Genomic DNA, 17524 nt, shown 5'->3' with positions numbered 1-17524 from the left:
AAGTGTCTGAGGCTGGATTTGAACTCAGGTCCTCCTGAATCCAGGGCCGGTGTTTTATCCAGTGTGCCATCTAGCTGCCCCGATAAGGTTATTTTTGATCTAATTGTTTTCATATCTTGAAGTAAACTTTATCTTTCTGGTTAAAGTATACATCACATACATTTAACATTTAAGTGCATACCAGCCAGCACTGAGAAATATCTAAAGACTGATGTCTAAGGCCAACTATGTGAAGAGTGCTTGGCTAATGAAAAGCTAAAAGATATTAGCTTTTGTATTCTTCTTCTTCTTTTTTTTTTTTTTTTGCGGGGCAATGGGGGTTAAGTGACTTGCCCAGGGTCACACAGCTAGTAAGTGTTAAGTGTCTGAGGCTGGATTTGAGCTCAGGTACTCCTGAATCCAGGGCCAGTGCTTTAACCACTGCGCCGCCTAGCTGCCCAGCTTTTGTATTCTTAAAAAACATTATGTATTGTTTTGGATCCTGTGAATAAAGTAACATATGTTTCAACTCCAAAGCCTAAAAAGGAAAACCTTTTCTTTCTTTCTTTCTTTTTTTTTTAAGTATTTTATTTCTAGTTTTTTCCAATTAGGGATTCAGGAGTACCTGAGTTCAAATCTGGCCTCAGACACTTGACACTTGCTACTGTGTGACCCTGGGCAAGTCACTTAACCCCCATTGCCCCTCCCCCCCCCAAAAAAATCAAGGACAAGGAAATAGAGAAAGAGGAAAATGAATAATCTCCCTGGCTTTAGCAAAGGCTGTCTCAAAACCCAAACTTGCTTTCAGCTCAGTTAATTCAAAGAGCTGGATTTTATTAACTTACCACCAGGGGTCCGTAATTTCTATGAGAGGCAGCTGTTCAGCCTGTCTTCATTCTGCTCCGAAAGCTCCTCCAAGGCCAGAGAGAGAGTGCTACTTCCTGTTGGGGTCCCCTTTTCTACCTTTTTCTCCCACCCCCAAAAGGGGAGGTCCTTCAAGTTGTGTGGCTGAGACTGGTCCTATGTAGATGATGCAGTCCACATCCTCTGAGGATACTCCTTCTCAGGGTTGGCCAAGTTAGACTAGGGTTAACAGGGTGAGCCAGGTGTGGCTCAAAATCTAATCATCTTAAGTGGGTACTTAGTAGTTTCTCATTCACACCCAATTCAAACACGAATAAATCAATCAAGTCAGACCCCTGGGCATCTGCCAAATTCCATTATTTTGCCAGAGAAGGTTAAGTGACTTGCCCAGGGTCACACAGCTAGTAAGTGTCAAATGTCTGAGGCCAGATCTGAACTCAGGTCTTCTTGAATCCAGGGCCAGTACTTTATCTTTAACATTCATTTTTATAAGATTTTGAATTCCAAATTTTTCTCCCTCCCTCCTTTCCCTTCCCCCTCCCAAAGCCAGCAAGAAATTTAATATGGGTTATACATTACAATTATGTTAAGCATATTTTCACATTAGTCATGTTCTGAGAGAAGAATCAGAACAAAAGGATAAAAAAACACAAAAAAGAAGAAACAAACAAACAAAAAAACAACAAAAAAGTGAAAAGAGTATGCTTTGATTTGCATTCAGATTCCATAATTCTTTCTCTGGATGCGGAGAGCATTTTCCATCATGAATCTTTTGGCATTGTCTTGGATCATTGTATTGCTGAGAAGAGCTAAATCTGTCGCAGTTGATCATCATAACCTTTTCTTAAATGGGCATGTCAATAATGAGTTTTTACTCTTTGTGGTGAAAGCTTAAAAAAAGTACTATGTTATTTATCAACTCAACCATCATTTTATTATTGTAACAATATATTAATATCTGGTATTTTTAGAATGTATTCAGGGGCAGCTAGGTGGCGCAGTGGATAGAGCACCGGCCCTGGAGTCAGGAGTACCTGAGTTCAAATCCGGCCTCAGACACTTAACACTTACTAGCTGTGTGACCCTGGGCAAGTCACTTAACCCCAATTGCCTCACTAAAAAAAAAAAAATAGAATGTATTCAAATGAAAAGTTTTATATAAGGACATGGCACATATTGAAAATCCTAGGGATTAGAATCATTATCACTAATAGAAGTATTTTCAGTGCCAGTGAAGTAGGTGATATGGCCTTTTATTTAGCATTTTTCAATATGTATGTGAAGAGAGAGTGTGGAGTATATTAAGAAGGACCAGAAGACTTTGGTTTTTACCCTAGCTCTTCTGTTGATTACTTGTGTGACTATGGGATGCCACTTAATTTCCCAGCCTCTGTTTCCTTATCTGTCAAATAAGGAAATTGGGATAGAGAATCTGCAAAATCTTGCTTGAAATACTTTGATGTTATCATTTTAGTAGGTGTGGTCTCTTCTTTTATAAATTTTACATAGGGTTGGTTAGAAAAGGAGGCTTACTTGAGTAAAAGATGAAAAAGAAACCTACTATGAGTCTTGAAGATATAAAAAATGAGAGGAATGAGCAATGGGAAGGGAATTGTGGAATGTAGTCATGTACTTAGGAGGGAAGGTCCTACTAGAAAACTGGTCATTACTATAAAGGTAATTAATTCTATTCTACCAATTTCACCTTCCCCTCCCTTCAATAAAGGTCAGAATTCAGATGAAATTGTAATTTTTTTTTCTTTGGGGGAAAAATGTCAAAACCTATCCTTTGCTTGGCTGTTTCTTGATATAGTAGTCTATAGCTGCTATTCCCTAGAGGTCAGTTGATTATGGTTTGATGAAATTCTAAGAAATTTGAAGTGTTCTTATTTAGTGCAGTAAGGAAGAACATAGGGTTCCTTTGGATCTTTAAGAGTGTTTTATGTCATATAATCAAGGCTGTGGAAGTAAACGGAAGCATTTTGGTTTACCTCCCTGACAGTGTTTTCCTTTCCCTGATAAGGTTGTTTCAGGTGAAGATGGAACGGGAACAGCACCAGACAGAGATCAGAGATCTCCAGGACCAGCTCTCAGAAATGCACGATGAGTTGGATAATGCAAAACACTCAGAGGATGGAGAGAAGGGAGCCCTAATTGAGGTGAGGAGTAGTTACATCAAGTACTTTACACCAAAGGAATCCCCTCTTGTGTCCTGCGTAGGAATAATCTTCAGGTGTCAGAACTGTGCCTTACCTGGCATTCTATATTCTGAGTGAAGTATTTAAAAAAAATAATCCAGAATTCTGACTCTAGGTCAATACTTGAGTTTAATAAGCACTCTAACTTCCTAATTTATTTGGCACTTCTGTTCGCTTAATTGGTCAATATTTGTTGAGCCCTTATTGTCTACCAGTACTAGTAGGTGTTGTGAGAGATGAGAAATAGGGTTAGGGACTGGACCTGTGATTTCAGGTATGAAAGGTAAGGAAACTCTACTGCTAAAAATCAGCATTATCTCTGCAACTTGAAATCTAAGAGAGATGCCTAGGTCAGACATCTCAAACTTAGTGACATGCAGTCCAAAGAATGAGGCATGAACCAAATTAAAATATAAAACAAAAGAAATACAATACAATACTAGATCATGTTAATTTGTGGTTTTCTAAGTCAACATGCAGCCTATAGGCTTCAGTTTCTTTTTGTGTTTGGCATCACTGGCCCAGAGCATTAAGAATTTAATGCCAATGTGCATCAGAATTGGTACATGAGCCCAAGTCTTCTTGGCTTTGAGGCTGGGTCTCTATGCACTGCACCATGCCTGATTTGTGGGATACAGAAATTAATACAATACTTCCAAACTTTAGGGAACAGAAATTTTGTTTGTGTGAGTACTGTTTCTACTAATACGGACCATAGCCCTTCTTTTTTTTTTTTTAATAATTTTATTTATTTATTTGTTGGTTTGTTTGTTTGTTTATTTATTTATTTTTGGTGAGGCAATTGGGGTTAAGTGACTTGCTCACAGTCACACAGCTAGTTAAGTGATAAGTGAGGTCAGATTTGAACTCAGGTCCTCCTGAATCCAGGGCCAGTTCTCTATCCACTGCGCCACCTAGCTGCCCTGGACCATAGCCCTTCTAAAACTTAGTCCTTGAGAATTTCTGTGACTGAAAAATTCAACCCAATCCAGAGAACATGGTGATTAATCTCCTTAAGTCTAGTCTAGTCTTTGGATCATATAAGTCTAGACTAGTCTTTTGATCCTATAAGATCCATTACCAGGCCTTTACTTGAAGTCTTCCTGGGTTTTATTCTTACTATGTAGGTTTGAGCATCTGCATCACAGAAATGGTTTGTTTATTCTTAGATAATATGTCTGCAATTAAGAGAATCTGTGAGGGGCACCTTCATGATCTGAATATGGTTTCTTTTAGGCATGGGCAAGTGGGAAGGGTGGGGAGAGAGACTGATTTTAAGTTTAAAACAGCTAAAGATGGGGCACCTAGGTGGCGCAGTAGATAGAGCACCAGCCCTGGATTCAGGAGGACCTGAGGTCAAATCTGGCTTCAGACACTTGACACTTGCTAGCTGTGTGACCCTGGGCAAGTCACTTAACCCCAATTGCCTCACAAAAAAAAAATAGATAAATAGAAACTATTATGGCAACACCCCACTTATTTGGAGGCTAGACTTCTGGTCACTTCAGCTGTCTAGAATGGAACTAAGACCTCTGTTTGGCATTTAAAACCCTTCTCAACCTGACTCCCTTCCTACCTTTTCAGTCTGTTTAAGCTTGAGTCAACTCCTCTGGCCTCCTTGCAGTTTCTTGGATATGACTCTTTATCTGCTATTATCTATGACTTTGTACTGGTCATTCCCCATGGTTAAACTATTCTTCCCCCTCACCTCCGCATCTCTACCCACTCACCCCAGCTTTCTTCTAGGTTTCCATCAAATTTCATGCTCTGCAAGTATTTCTCATTTTCTTATGCTGCTAATACCTTCCATGTAAGCCTTCCTTCCATCTACTTTGTCTATACACAGTTATTTATGTATTTTCTTCCTCATTATAATGTGAGCCTCTTGAGGGCAGGGTTTGTGCCTTTCTGTTTATCATTGGCACTTAGTAGCATGCCTGGTTCACAGTAAGTGCTTAGCATATGTTTCTTGACTGCTTGACTTAATTTTTTTCCTCCTCTGCAGTAGCACGTTGAACCCTACTATTGCCCTCCACCAACTTTTCCATTGCTCTTTATGTGACCTATAATTTTAATTCTTTGAAGAGTGTGATATTAATGGATTCTAAGCCATATAGCATCATTGGAAGGTGATATTTTTTGAATTTGTTTTTTTAATTTTGGTGAGGCAATTGGGGTTAAGTGACTTGCCCAGGGTCACACAGCTAGTAAGTGTTAAGTGTCTGAGCCTGGATTTGAACTCAGGTCCTCCTGAATCCAGGGCCAATGCTCTATCCACTGTGCCACCTAGCTGCCCCATTTTTTGAATATTGAAGTTAAAAAGATGGGTTTCGTTTAAAGAAGAAACATTAATAAGGCCAATAAAAGCACAACAGAATATTTCAACATCAATTTAGCCATAATAAGTTCCTCCTTTTCAATTTTGGGTTCATGTATTGTGTCTTTCCAAGATAATGCATGGACCTGCCATGTTTATGAGTTGAACAATGGGTATTCTTCATCCAGTTAATTTTTTCGTGTGTGGAATAATAGGCTGAATCCTTTGAATGATTATGGCTCTCATTTAAGAGATTTGGGGACATCCAGTGCCATTCACAAATGGAAGAGTCTTAATTTAAAATTTTTTTTTTTTGGTGAGGCAATTGGGGTTAACTGACTTGCCTAGGGTCACACAGCTAGTAAGTGTTAAGTGTCTGAGGCCAAATTTGAACTCAGGTCCTCCTGACTCCAGGGCCAGTGCTCTATCCACTGTGCCACCTAGCTGCCCCAATTTTTTATTTTATTTTATTTTTTTTTTTTGACAAATGGGAGATTCTTGATGATGTGGAAATCTCCCTTCTATTTGAATTCTTTAGTGAATATTCTCCATGATAGTAGCAAATACCTTTGGCAAGCATACAATTCCCCAATTCAACTTCACTTGATTTTGGTAATCAAGAGTTTTGTTCGACAAAGTTATTCCTCATTCAATATTTCAAAGAAACTTATGCTTTTTGCATATGTATTGGAGACAACTAGTTAACATTTTCTTCTAATAAACCAAATGCTGGCTTTATAGTCAATAAATAGGAACAGTTGAATCTTTATTTGATTCTTCCAGTTACTTGTTATTTTAAAAATCAAGTTATTGGGGCAGCCAGGTGGCGCAGGGGATAGAGCACTGGCCCTGGATTCAGGCGTACCTGAGTTCAAATCCGACCTCAGACACTTGACACTTACTAGCTGTGTGACCCTGGGCAAGTCACTTAACCTCCATTGTCCCACAAAAAAAAAAAATCAAGTTATTTGTCTCTAGCTGGACTATCTAATTATAAGCGCAGAGATCAAAATCATTACCCAGTCAGAAGAAAGAACCAAAATGAAAAGAAGACATGTTAAACAAATGAGGTAGCTCCAATCTGACCTTTTTAAAAAGCAGTTGATCAATAAAATGGGAAATGGATGAAAGAAGACATTGACAAAAACTCTCATTATTCCCCAATGAAGTTTTTTTTTTTTTTTAAGTGAGGCAATTGGGGTTAAGTGACTTGCCCAGGGTCACACAGCTAGTAAGTGTCAAGTGTCTGAGGCTGGATTTGAACTCAGGTACTCCTGACTCCAGGGCCAGTGCTCTATCCACTGCGCCACCTAGCTGCCCCCCCAATGAAGTTTAAACACTGTGGATCAGTTACAACAGTGAGGAAACCTAAGGAACCTAGAAATCCTGGCTAAAAGGATATAATATCTGAGGGCAAGATTAGTTCCTAATATAAACTGTTTTTAAAACCTTATGTGTGATACTTGCCTCAAAAAGACAAAGAAAAAAAATGATCTTCAGCATAGGTACAAAATAATTTTGTAAAACACTTAGAGACTGAACTAAGCCAAAATAATCCAAGGGCATTTAGGCCAAGTGTGACAGGAAGGCAATGAACAAACCCATTTCCAGAAAATGAAAAGTATCTAAAGATTTGTAAAATAATAAACACTTTTATTTATTAGTAACAGTGTAGTTACTATATGACAATAAAGAAAAATAGGATAGGAAGATCAGCTGCTTTAAAGCAATGATACACAGAAGAGATCCATACTAGAGTGGACAGAATTTTGAGGATGTTGTAGCATTAGTCCTCAAGGTATCTGAAGGGAAGAGGAAATAATAAGTGTCCCCCCCCCCCCATCAGATCTTATTATTAGTAATAAAGGCAATTAAAAGAATAAAAATAACTATGGAGCTATTCCTTTCCTTTCCAAGTTATATAAAATCTCTGAAAGGAAAATCTACACGTTTTCAGGACATCCTTGATGACTGTGTGGGAAAAAAGAACAATCAGCCTTTCTCAAAGTATATTCTCTATTACACCACAACTTTATAGTCCCATAAATGAGTACAAGGAGGTAGAGAATAGAAGACCCCCATAAATATTCCATTTTTAAATAAATGAGGCATAATTTAGGAGTTGGAGAAATATAAAAATAAGGCACTTTATTTAGGTACAATCCCTAATTGTTAACAATCTTAATCTACCCTTTTTTATATTTTAAAAGAAAAACCTGTAATTCCACCCCCCCTTTTAAACCTCCTTTCCTGTCAGCAGATATTTGAAGTTAAATTTCTGAAAATTACTTAATAGGAACAGTTAACTTGTGGTCTCAGCATCTCTCTTGCTTTCTTCTAATAAACCAAATGCTGGCTTTATAGTCAATAAATAAGAACAGTTGAATCTTTATTTGATTCTTCCAGTTACTTGTTATTTTAAAAATCAAGTTATCTGTCTCTAGCTGGACTAATTATAAGCGCAGAGATCAAAATCATCCAATCAGAAGAAAGAACCAAAATGAAAAGAAGACATGTTAAACAAATGAGGTAGCTCCAATCTGACCTTTTAAAAAAGCTGTTGATCAATAAAATGGGAAATGGATAAAAAAAGACATTGACATTGTCTACTAATGGATTTTAGCTTGCTTCTCTTTAAGATGCCAAGTTTTTTTCTTCTATGATCACTTAGGAAATGAAGGAAAAGTTTATTCCCATGGACTGAGACAGGAGAGCTTGTTCCTGGCCCGATCTGACTTTGATATTATTAATCTTTCTGGGTCTCAGAAAGAGACTCATATTGCTTAAAGAAATTGTCTTAGGTGACCTCTAAGATTTCTTCCATTTCTAAGATGTTGTATATTGTGTGAGTCCTCATGATTGTCTCTAAGAAGATGGGAATAATTTTTGCTTTTCTTCTACCTGAATTCTCATTTATCTGTCTGTTTATTTATGGAGGCCCAGACCCCAAACTTTTATCTGGTACACTTATCCCTTCTAGGTTGCAACTTTCCCCATTGCAGTTTTGATATATTGCAGGTCAGCATAAGAAATTAAATGGGAATTTTGGGGGAGTTTTGCTGAAGCTGCAGACATGAAGACCATACAGAAAATGTTTAGATATTCAGAAAGGCATAAAACAAATGTATAGAATTGTCTAATATCAACACATTTTATCTTTTAATACCATAATAATTCGGACTTCTTCTCTGGTATGAAGGGAGGGCCAACAAATTTTATGCATATTTTCCAGGTCGTAGGGGTAGCCATTCCCCCAACTCTTTTGATGTGGAAGGGATAACTGTATTTCCCTTTATTTACAGTGAATGATCCATAGCAATAATCCATCACACTCATAAGGTTATATTCTAAAGTACTTCTCATTCATCTGCTTTCTTTTCAATTCTAGTTACAAAGCTAAGGAACAGGGATTAGACCTCTGGTTTCTATAGTATAGGGTTCTCCCAAGAGAGGAAATGCCTTCTACCAAGGGACTTATAGTCTGAGGGCTTCCTAGAACACTAAAAAGTTAATTGATCTCAGTGATAGCCCTTGAACCCTGGTCTTCCTGGCTTCCAGGCTACCTCTCTATCCATTTTACCACACTGACTCTTAAAAACAACAGCCCATTCAGGTAGATGCCATAATTATCCTCATTTTACAGATAAGGAAACTGAGGCTGAAATAAGTTGAATTACTTTCACAGGATCATATAGCTAGTTAGATTCTGAGCTAAGTAAAACTAATAAATTTTACCCTTTAATAAAGCTTTTTAAACATGCATAAAAACCTAATGAAGTTTGCTTTGTTTTGTTTTGTTTTTTGTTTTTGATTTTTTTTTTTTTTAGTGAGGCAGTTGGGGTCAAGCGACTTGCCCAGGGTCACACAGCTAGTAAGTGTTAAGTGTCTGAGGCCAGATTTGAACTCAGGTACTCCTGAATCCAGGGCCAGTGCTGTATCCACTGCACCATCTAGCTGCCCCCAAACCTAATGAAGTTTTAAAGAAGGCATAAAATGTGATCTTTCTCCCCATGGAATTTATAAACACACACATATACACCCACCCACACACATACATACATACACACACGTACATACACACATGTGTGTCTATGTGCTTATATGGGTATTTACACCTATATCACCTTTCATTTCTGTGTATTTATATGTATACAACAGATTTATATGCTTTTCCTGTCTTTATAATAATTTTAACGATATTCAGGAGCAGAGACTTTGTATTCCTATAGTTTTTGTCTAATTATTCTGTAGAAAGTAGATACTCAGGAAGTGTTATTGACTTAAGAACAGGTGAGAGATTACACATTTTGTTGATTTTTAGATCATCTATACTGAATTTGCAACTTTAACTGGTCAGTCCTTTTCATAGTTGCTCAGAACTTTTAAATTGATGTGTTTTTTTTTCCAGTGGATCTTCTAATGTATCTTTTTCTTTATCAACTTTGCCAACTCTGGACATGAAGTAAAACATAATCTGGGCTTTACAACAAGATCTGGGGTGATAAAGCGGATCTAGATATACTAATAGTTAACCTTTCTGTGCAGGAACTTTTCTATTTTTAATTTGAGTTTCATGAATTCCTTTTTAAAATGTATTATATATTTCCTTGATGTCATATAGACTATAATACATTTATTATCTTCTGGATGACTTAGGGTCATCAGTTTGCACATTACTTACAGAATCCTATGATAATGGGTATGAGACAGAAGACCAAAAGAGGGCTAGTTTCAACTGCAGTTCGGAAACTTTCTTATTTGAAAAGAAATATATTAACAGCTTGCTCTTTGGGTCATTTACCCCTTTTCCAGTAAATATGGAATTAAGCAAGTGATTCCTGGGAAGTGTAAAATAGCTTATATTTCCGATGGGTTAATAATACTGAAGCAGCTTTCATTATCCAGGGGAAAAATAATTTTTTCTATTGCTTTTGTCAGTGTCTTTCAACTTTTCAGCACCATTGGAAAATATTGTGCCTGTTTTGTGTTTTGCTAGTGATATATGTCTCTACAGTTTTGAATGCACTCCCTTATCACCTCTGAAACTTGGTCTGGAGGGAGTATCACATCTAGTTAGTGCTTTGCATTGTTTTTATCCACTAGGATATAATCTTTCTACCTATGAATTAGGTTCTTTAGGTTTTTTTTTTTCACTTGTTTTTTGGGTGTTCCAAAAAATTTTTCCCCCAAGAGTTTCTCCAGAAAGCGCTTGTGATCTTTAAGTAGGAAGAGGCCTTGGAAGTTGTGGCCTGGTGTAATTGGTAATAAAGACATGTTTCTGAAGCTGATGTTTTGAAAATCCTTTGTGTTTCATTTTCCTTATTTTGGTAGGCTTCAGTGATGAGTGATGCTACAATCTGACTGGACTACTGTCATACAGTCCCCTTAAACAATAATACCTGATTAGATATAACATTTTGATATAGAACAGGCTAGGAGCTGGCAACCTTAACAAAGGCCAAGGCAGAACAAACCACAGATACATCCTGGGAAAGATAATTGGGGAAAGAGGGATTGATATTTTGGAAAAACAAAACAATTGGGAAACATGTGATTGCAGGAAATGGGTCAGAATCAGGAAAGTTGCCCTGAAGATACAAGCAGGAGGCACCAGGAATCTCTTACCTCTGGGGAGTCCAAAGTAAGGTCTGGCAACTAGTGAGTATCCAAGAGGAACAGTAATTTAGAAAGGAAGATTCAGAGATAACTACAATGCAGTCTCCAACAAGGGACCAGCAGCAGTTCATCTAACTAATTGCTGCAGCATTAAGGAAGAGAGGTTGTTTTATAAGATCCCTTGAAAGAGCTAATGTCATGGTTGCTGAGAAACATGAATTAGGATTTTTCATCAACTTATTAACACCTGCCAAATTGGCTAACTTTAATGTATTCTCAAAGGTATGGTGTAGTGCAGCAGTTACAGTGTACTTTGTGTGTATCATAGGATTTTAGAGGTGAGAAGGAACCTTAGAAATAATTTGGTACAATACTTTTTAGTTTACAAATGAAGATATTGAAACCAAGAGGTTAAGTGATTTGTCCACAGTCACACTGATAGAAAATTGCACCTAAGAATTCTTACAGATCTTATACCCTTGCCTCTGAACCTCCACTGGGCATAAGCTCTGTGGGAGAAAAATGTCCCAGAGAATGTGAGGCATATTTTGGAGTAATTTACTTCTGATGTGTTAAGAACATGCTCTTCATTTCATTAGAAATATAAATCTTTCAAAAAGTGTGAATTTTCCAGGTGAACGACTTTTCTTTTCTTCTTAGAATTTCCTATTATTTTAGAATGACTGCATAACCTCCTGCAACACAGGATTCTGAACTATCTACTAGCCCATCATCCTGTATTTTTACTTTGAATTTACTTCCTGAGCAATGTGGGTCACCATTATTATAGTTTTTCTCTTTGCAAACTTTAAGAAGTTTCCAGTTTTGCCCTCCTCCTAACCTTTCCTCTCTTTTTCTTCTAGGAACTGTTACAAACAAAGCGGGATCTACAAGATGTTTTGATAGCCAAAGAGGAGCAAGAAGATCTACTAAGAAAACGAGAGAGAGAACTCACTGCCTTGAAAGGAGCATTAAAGGAAGAAGTATCCAGCCATGATCAGGAAATGGATAAACTCAAGGAGCAGTATGATGCAGAACTCCAGGCTCTTCGAGAGAGTGTAGAAGAAGCCACCAAGGTGAGTGAATTGAATCTGGGCCTCCAGTCCCATTGAAGTGGATCTCACAACAGGGCACTTGTTTTGGTTCTGAAATAAAAAATGGAAAAACAGATTGCTTTCTCTTCATCCATCAGTGTGAAAAATGTTTTCACTTTCTAGGCATTGAAATCAGTCTTGCTTATGAGCTAAGGATAAAGGATTTCTTCTAGTTATCAACTTCATGTGTCTAAAGTGATCCTAAAAAGACTTTTAAATTGTTCCAAGTTTACTAAAACATTAATTTTTCATTTACTCAGCATTCTTCCTTGGGTTGGAGTAAAGCATTTTATTCTTGATATTATTAAGTGGCTAGAGGTAAAGGGAGTATGAGTCATTTCACTGACAGAAGAATTTGAGACTAGAACTAGAAATCTCTGGCCCCTGCCCTATAATATCTCTATCCTGACTTAGTGCTTTTTTTTTTTTTTTTGGTAGACCTTTCATTCTTTTTGTCATCAACTTCTAGGGGAGGTAGTTGCCTTGATTAATACATCTTGTATCCTTCACAGAAAAGCATTTTTAAAAAATTGAATCTTGGCTTCTCAAAACAGATTTTGGCAGATGTGGAAGTCCTTTTTATGTTGTCTGTTGAATGACGAGAGAAATGAAAAGACAGGTGTTTTGAAATTTCATGGACTATTTGAATAGAGCATGATGAGTTTGTAGAAAACCTATTTTCTGGTTTAAATCAGCCTGGTTATATTGATGTGCTCTGCAGTTTGTCAGAATATGGTTCTTAGGAAATAGAACACTGAGCATCATAGAATTTTGGAGCCAGAAGGGACTTTAAAGATCTGCTAGTCTATCCCTCTTATTTTATAGGCAAGGAGACTGATTTCCAGAAAGTTAATCAATTGCAGCTTCCCAGTGAGCTAATTTTGCCCTATAAAGTCAATAAAACAATGTATTTCATTGCCTTTATCTTGTATTTATTACAACATTTGAATCCAGATATTTCAATTAATATGATATCTGCTGGGGTGGTCCTAAGTTAAATAATTAGTGGCAGAGCCATGACCAGTAACCTAGGCCACTGTTTTCTCTGCCACATCATTGTTCTCTTTGTCACATCACACTTCCCAGTTGATGGCGCAGTGAAAAGGGTGCTAAATTTGAAGATCTCCGCTCTAGTATTTAATCCTTGTACAAACATAGGCTTTAACCTGAGTTTCTTCGTTGCAAAAGGAATTGGTTTGACAGTGCTTTCTAGCCTCATGTTTCTTAAGTGCTTTGCAGTCTAACAAAGGATTATTACATTTCTTTCTTTAAAGTCTTCCTTCAATGCCTCCTCTAGACAGAGGGAGATTGGGCTTCTAAAGGGTATGACAGGGTAGCACAAGTCCTGGTCTGGGCTTGGAATATAAACTGATGATAGAGTATGAGCCTCCTGTCTGAGGACCTGATATCTCAGCTCTATCACCAAAAGGGTAGCCACAGAATGATGATTTTTTTTGATGGTGGCAACTTATTAAATGGCCACTAGAGTGTGAAGGGGTTGTGACCTCTATGCTGCTTAAAGAAGTATCCCAGATATTCATAGGCCACATTTTATTTTTATTGAAGACACAGGATGACATTGAATTTGCATAATCTATTTTTTTAGCAGAGGTCAAAGCACAGAAATAATCACTCATAATCCAAGGAAATTCAAGGAAACCCAAGAAAAACTCACATTCTTCAGGGCATATGCATTACTCACAATAATAGCTGATCTTTCTGGCCGATTGCCCTACCCAGCATTCACAAACACCCTCCCAATCTAAAATCCTGCTAAGAAAAGGCTTGGTTTCTACTTCCTCTCAGAGAATACTTTCTGAAGAGCACACCGAGAAGCCCTTGGGCACATATTTCCCAGTGTTCAGGAATTAACTCTACATCTTCCTCTCCACTGTTGGTCTGTGCTGTTGGCATCTCCATAGCTAACTGGTATTATTACTTCCTTCCACTGAACTGGAATACTGTAACTTCATTCCCCAATGCTGCACAATGATTTCGTTGAGAACCTACAGATTCTGAGGTCACTGAAAAAAAAAAATGTCCATGGAGAACGTGAAGAAGAGACAGTTGACAGGAAGAGGTGACCGTGATGGGATTTTCTCTTTATCAACAGAGGTGACACCTCTCTTCTCCCACACTGTTTACTTACTGTTTACCTCCCATCACAGGAGAGGCCCCGTATCTTTCAGTATCCTCCAATACAGTGGTTCTCAAACTTTTTTTGGTTTTCTCATGGCACAGTATTTTCCTTTTCTGTGAGGAATTAGGACTCATGGAAAGTCAGGAGATTCAATCACATGCATGCATTTATTAGTTTAACTTCCATCTAATTTTTTAGAGACAGGGATTTGAGTCACAGTAAGTGACACCTTCTTTGAGAATTACTAGGATGAAAACTTCTTGTGCTGTATTAATTATTATAATAATTAAGACTTGTATTTAGGGGGCAACTAGGTGGTGCAATGGATAGAGCACTGGCCCTGGATTCAGGAGGACCTCAGACATTTGACAATTACTAACTGTGTGACCCTGGGCAATTCACTTAACCCTCATTGTCCCCCACACAAAAAAACCACAGCAAAACAAAACAAAAAAAACCTACCCTTGTATTTATAGTAAGCTTTGCAAAGTATGACATAAATAGGTGGTGCAGTGGATAGAATACTGGGTCTGAGGTCAGAAAGACCTGAGCTCAAATCTAGCCTCAGACACATATTAACTATGTCATCCTGGGCAAGTCACTTGACTTCTATCTGTCTCATTTTCTTCTGCTATAAATGGGGATGATAATAGGAGGTGCTATTATCAAAGAGCACCTACTTCTCAAAGTTGTGTGGATCAAATAAAATAATATTTGTGAATTGCTTATCACAGTGCCTAGTAGACTCTTAATAAATGCTTGTTTTCTTTATTCTTTTCTACAGAGTGCTTTTCTAACAACTTCCCTGTCCCATGGGATAGGGCAACTATAATTATCCCATTTTACAGATAAGGAATCCAGGGATTAGTGGTGATAAGTGACTTGTTAATTTCCACAAAACTAATGGGTAAATTGAATGTAGGTCTTCTGACTCAAGGTCATTGTTCTTTCTGCTAATATGATACTGTCTCAAGAAAAATAATAATGACAGTTTATAGCTACATGACACTAACCAGAGGGCAGAGTCAAGATGAATGTATGAGAGGAAGCAATATGGCATAGTGTTCTCCACTATATCTCTCCATAAGGATCGATAAAATGCATGAGACTGAATACTGATTGGGAAATCCATGAAAGTCACAGAGAGTAATTTTTCCAGCCCAGGGTAGCTTAGAGAGACAGAGAAGTCTTTGGACACTGGGAATGGGGTCTGACCAGGAAGTATACCAAGACTAGGCACTAGAGCAGGAAGCAGACATAGTTTAAGAAACCATAAAAGATCAGAATCAGAGCACAAAGCAGAAATGCAAGGAATCAACAGGTAACTTCCTGAAAGAAACTCCCAAATGAAAACTCCTAGTATTATTATAGCCCCAACCCAGAGCTTCCAGATTGAGAAAAAAAAAATAATGCAAGTAACCAGGAAAGAAAAAAAAATGATATTAGCTTATGTAGTATAATATCATTCTTTTCTTATAGGAGTATAAATTACTGTGTCCCACTGGCTCAGATCACAGAACAATACCATCACAGAACACAAATCACAAAACAATACCATCTTCCAACTGTTTAACGCAGCACTTCTCAAAATGTGATGTGTGTCCCAAAACCTTTTCCAGGTTCTTTGAGGTTACAATTGTTTTAACAATAATACTAAGTTATTTTAATCTCTTATAAGGTAAATATTGATAGATATGACTTACATAAACAAAATTCTTTTGGGAGGTCTTCAATAATTTTTAAGAATGTAAAGTGGCCCTGAGAGCAGAGTTTTAGAACCTCTGGGTACTGATTTACAGTTTTCAATGTGTTTTCAAATACATTTTCTTATTTGATAGTCACCCCAGTGTTTGAGGTAGGTAGTAAAAATGTTTTATTTTCATTTTAAAGATGAAGAAACCGAAGCCTAGTGAAACTGACTTGTCATAGGTCATGTGGCTTTTAAATGGCAGAAGCAGATCTTCTAAGTCCCAGTTCTGTGCTCTTTCTACCACACTATCCTCTGTCTCCTAAGATCTAATCTTCACAGCCACCTTCATCTACACTTGAGCATGTTATCCAGAACACACCCTGTTAACATTAACCTTCTAGATTCAGAAGCTGTAGGTAATAAATGTAAACAAAACAAGGCAATGTAGTGTTAGATATATTGTCTTGTCTGTTTTCCCCTGATGGATCAATACTGCTTTCCCATCATATATGGATATAAAGGTCAATAACAGTTAAAACCAGCTATCGCACTAAAATCAAATTAGAGAGAAAATCAGAACTATGTCCCCCAAAGCAACAAAAATTAATTCAGTTTCACTTTTCTCCATCAAATTAAATCAAATATAAAAAAGGCTAAGACAGGCAAATCAAGGAATGGCTATTTATAATTGTCCCCAAATTATAACAACCCAGTTATATAGCTGCTTCCCAGGCTTTTTATTATTGTGCCAAACAAAGTGAGTTTTCATTTCATGTCATTTGCAATTACCATTCCATAATTGAAAAACAGTAAATTACCATGAAGCTTTTTGGAAAGAGGGGCTTACTGCATTTGAGTTGTCACTATAATTATAGTAGAATAATCAATCCACAGACTCACACACTGTGCCTTGCACGTAAGTGGTCCCTGAATAAATATTTGTTGAATTGGATCATAGGATCACAGCTTTGGGGCTGGAAGGGACCTTCAAGGTCATATGGTCAAACTCAATCATTTTGCAATGAAGAAACTGAGGGCCAGTGAGGTAAAAAGCCTTGCCGATGGTTACAACGGTGAGTAAGGAATAGAACGTAGATCTCCAAATCCAGCACTCTTTCACAATGAATTAGGAAGAGACAGTGTGATGTACTAGAGAGTACACTCAGCTGGGTTTTATTCCTAGCTTCGATATTAACTACTTGACCCAGCAGGCACCATCTTAGCTCAAATTTTTGGATTCAAACATTGTATCAAATATCTATGTTTCCCCTGTTGGATTAATATAAGAGTAATATAACTGAATTAAAACAACATAAGCAATATAACATAATTGATGCAATGAAATATATTATTCTTGTTAACTTGATTTACTGTATTCCTATGGTATATTTAAATACCTACATAGTGTTATAATGCTGTATTGGTTCATGAGGAGTTCCATCTTCCATATACCTGACAAAATAATATTATCATTCCACTGTTTAAAAACATTTGGTGGCTCCCTGTTCTAGGATTAAACACATAATCTTCAGCTTTGAATTTAAAGCCTTCCACAGTGTGACTCTAACCTATGTTTCTAGCTTTGTTTCATATTATTCCCTTAATCCATTTGTAGTTTTTTACTTG

At 37.3% G+C, this 17524-nt stretch overlaps 1 protein-coding gene across 3 annotated transcripts in view; it reads left to right on the top strand.

The window, feature by feature from the left end:
- The window catches only part of CGNL1 (cingulin like 1), a 211311-nt gene that overhangs the window by 82133 nt on the left and 111654 nt on the right, over positions 1–17524 (top strand). For all 3 annotated transcript variants that reach the window (XM_043987782.1, XM_043987783.1, XM_043987781.1), the window contains 2 exons: positions 2867–3002; positions 11838–12050. In XM_043987782.1, the coding sequence (XP_043843717.1) occupies positions 2867–3002; positions 11838–12050 (349 nt within the window). The remainder of the gene's footprint in view (positions 1–2866; positions 3003–11837; positions 12051–17524) is intronic.

The sequence above is a fragment of the Dromiciops gliroides genome, chromosome 2 (genome assembly GCF_019393635.1).
Source record: "Dromiciops gliroides isolate mDroGli1 chromosome 2, mDroGli1.pri, whole genome shotgun sequence".
Taxonomy (NCBI): domain Eukaryota; kingdom Metazoa; phylum Chordata; class Mammalia; order Microbiotheria; family Microbiotheriidae; genus Dromiciops; species Dromiciops gliroides.
This window is presented reverse-complemented; position numbering and strand designations above follow the sequence as displayed.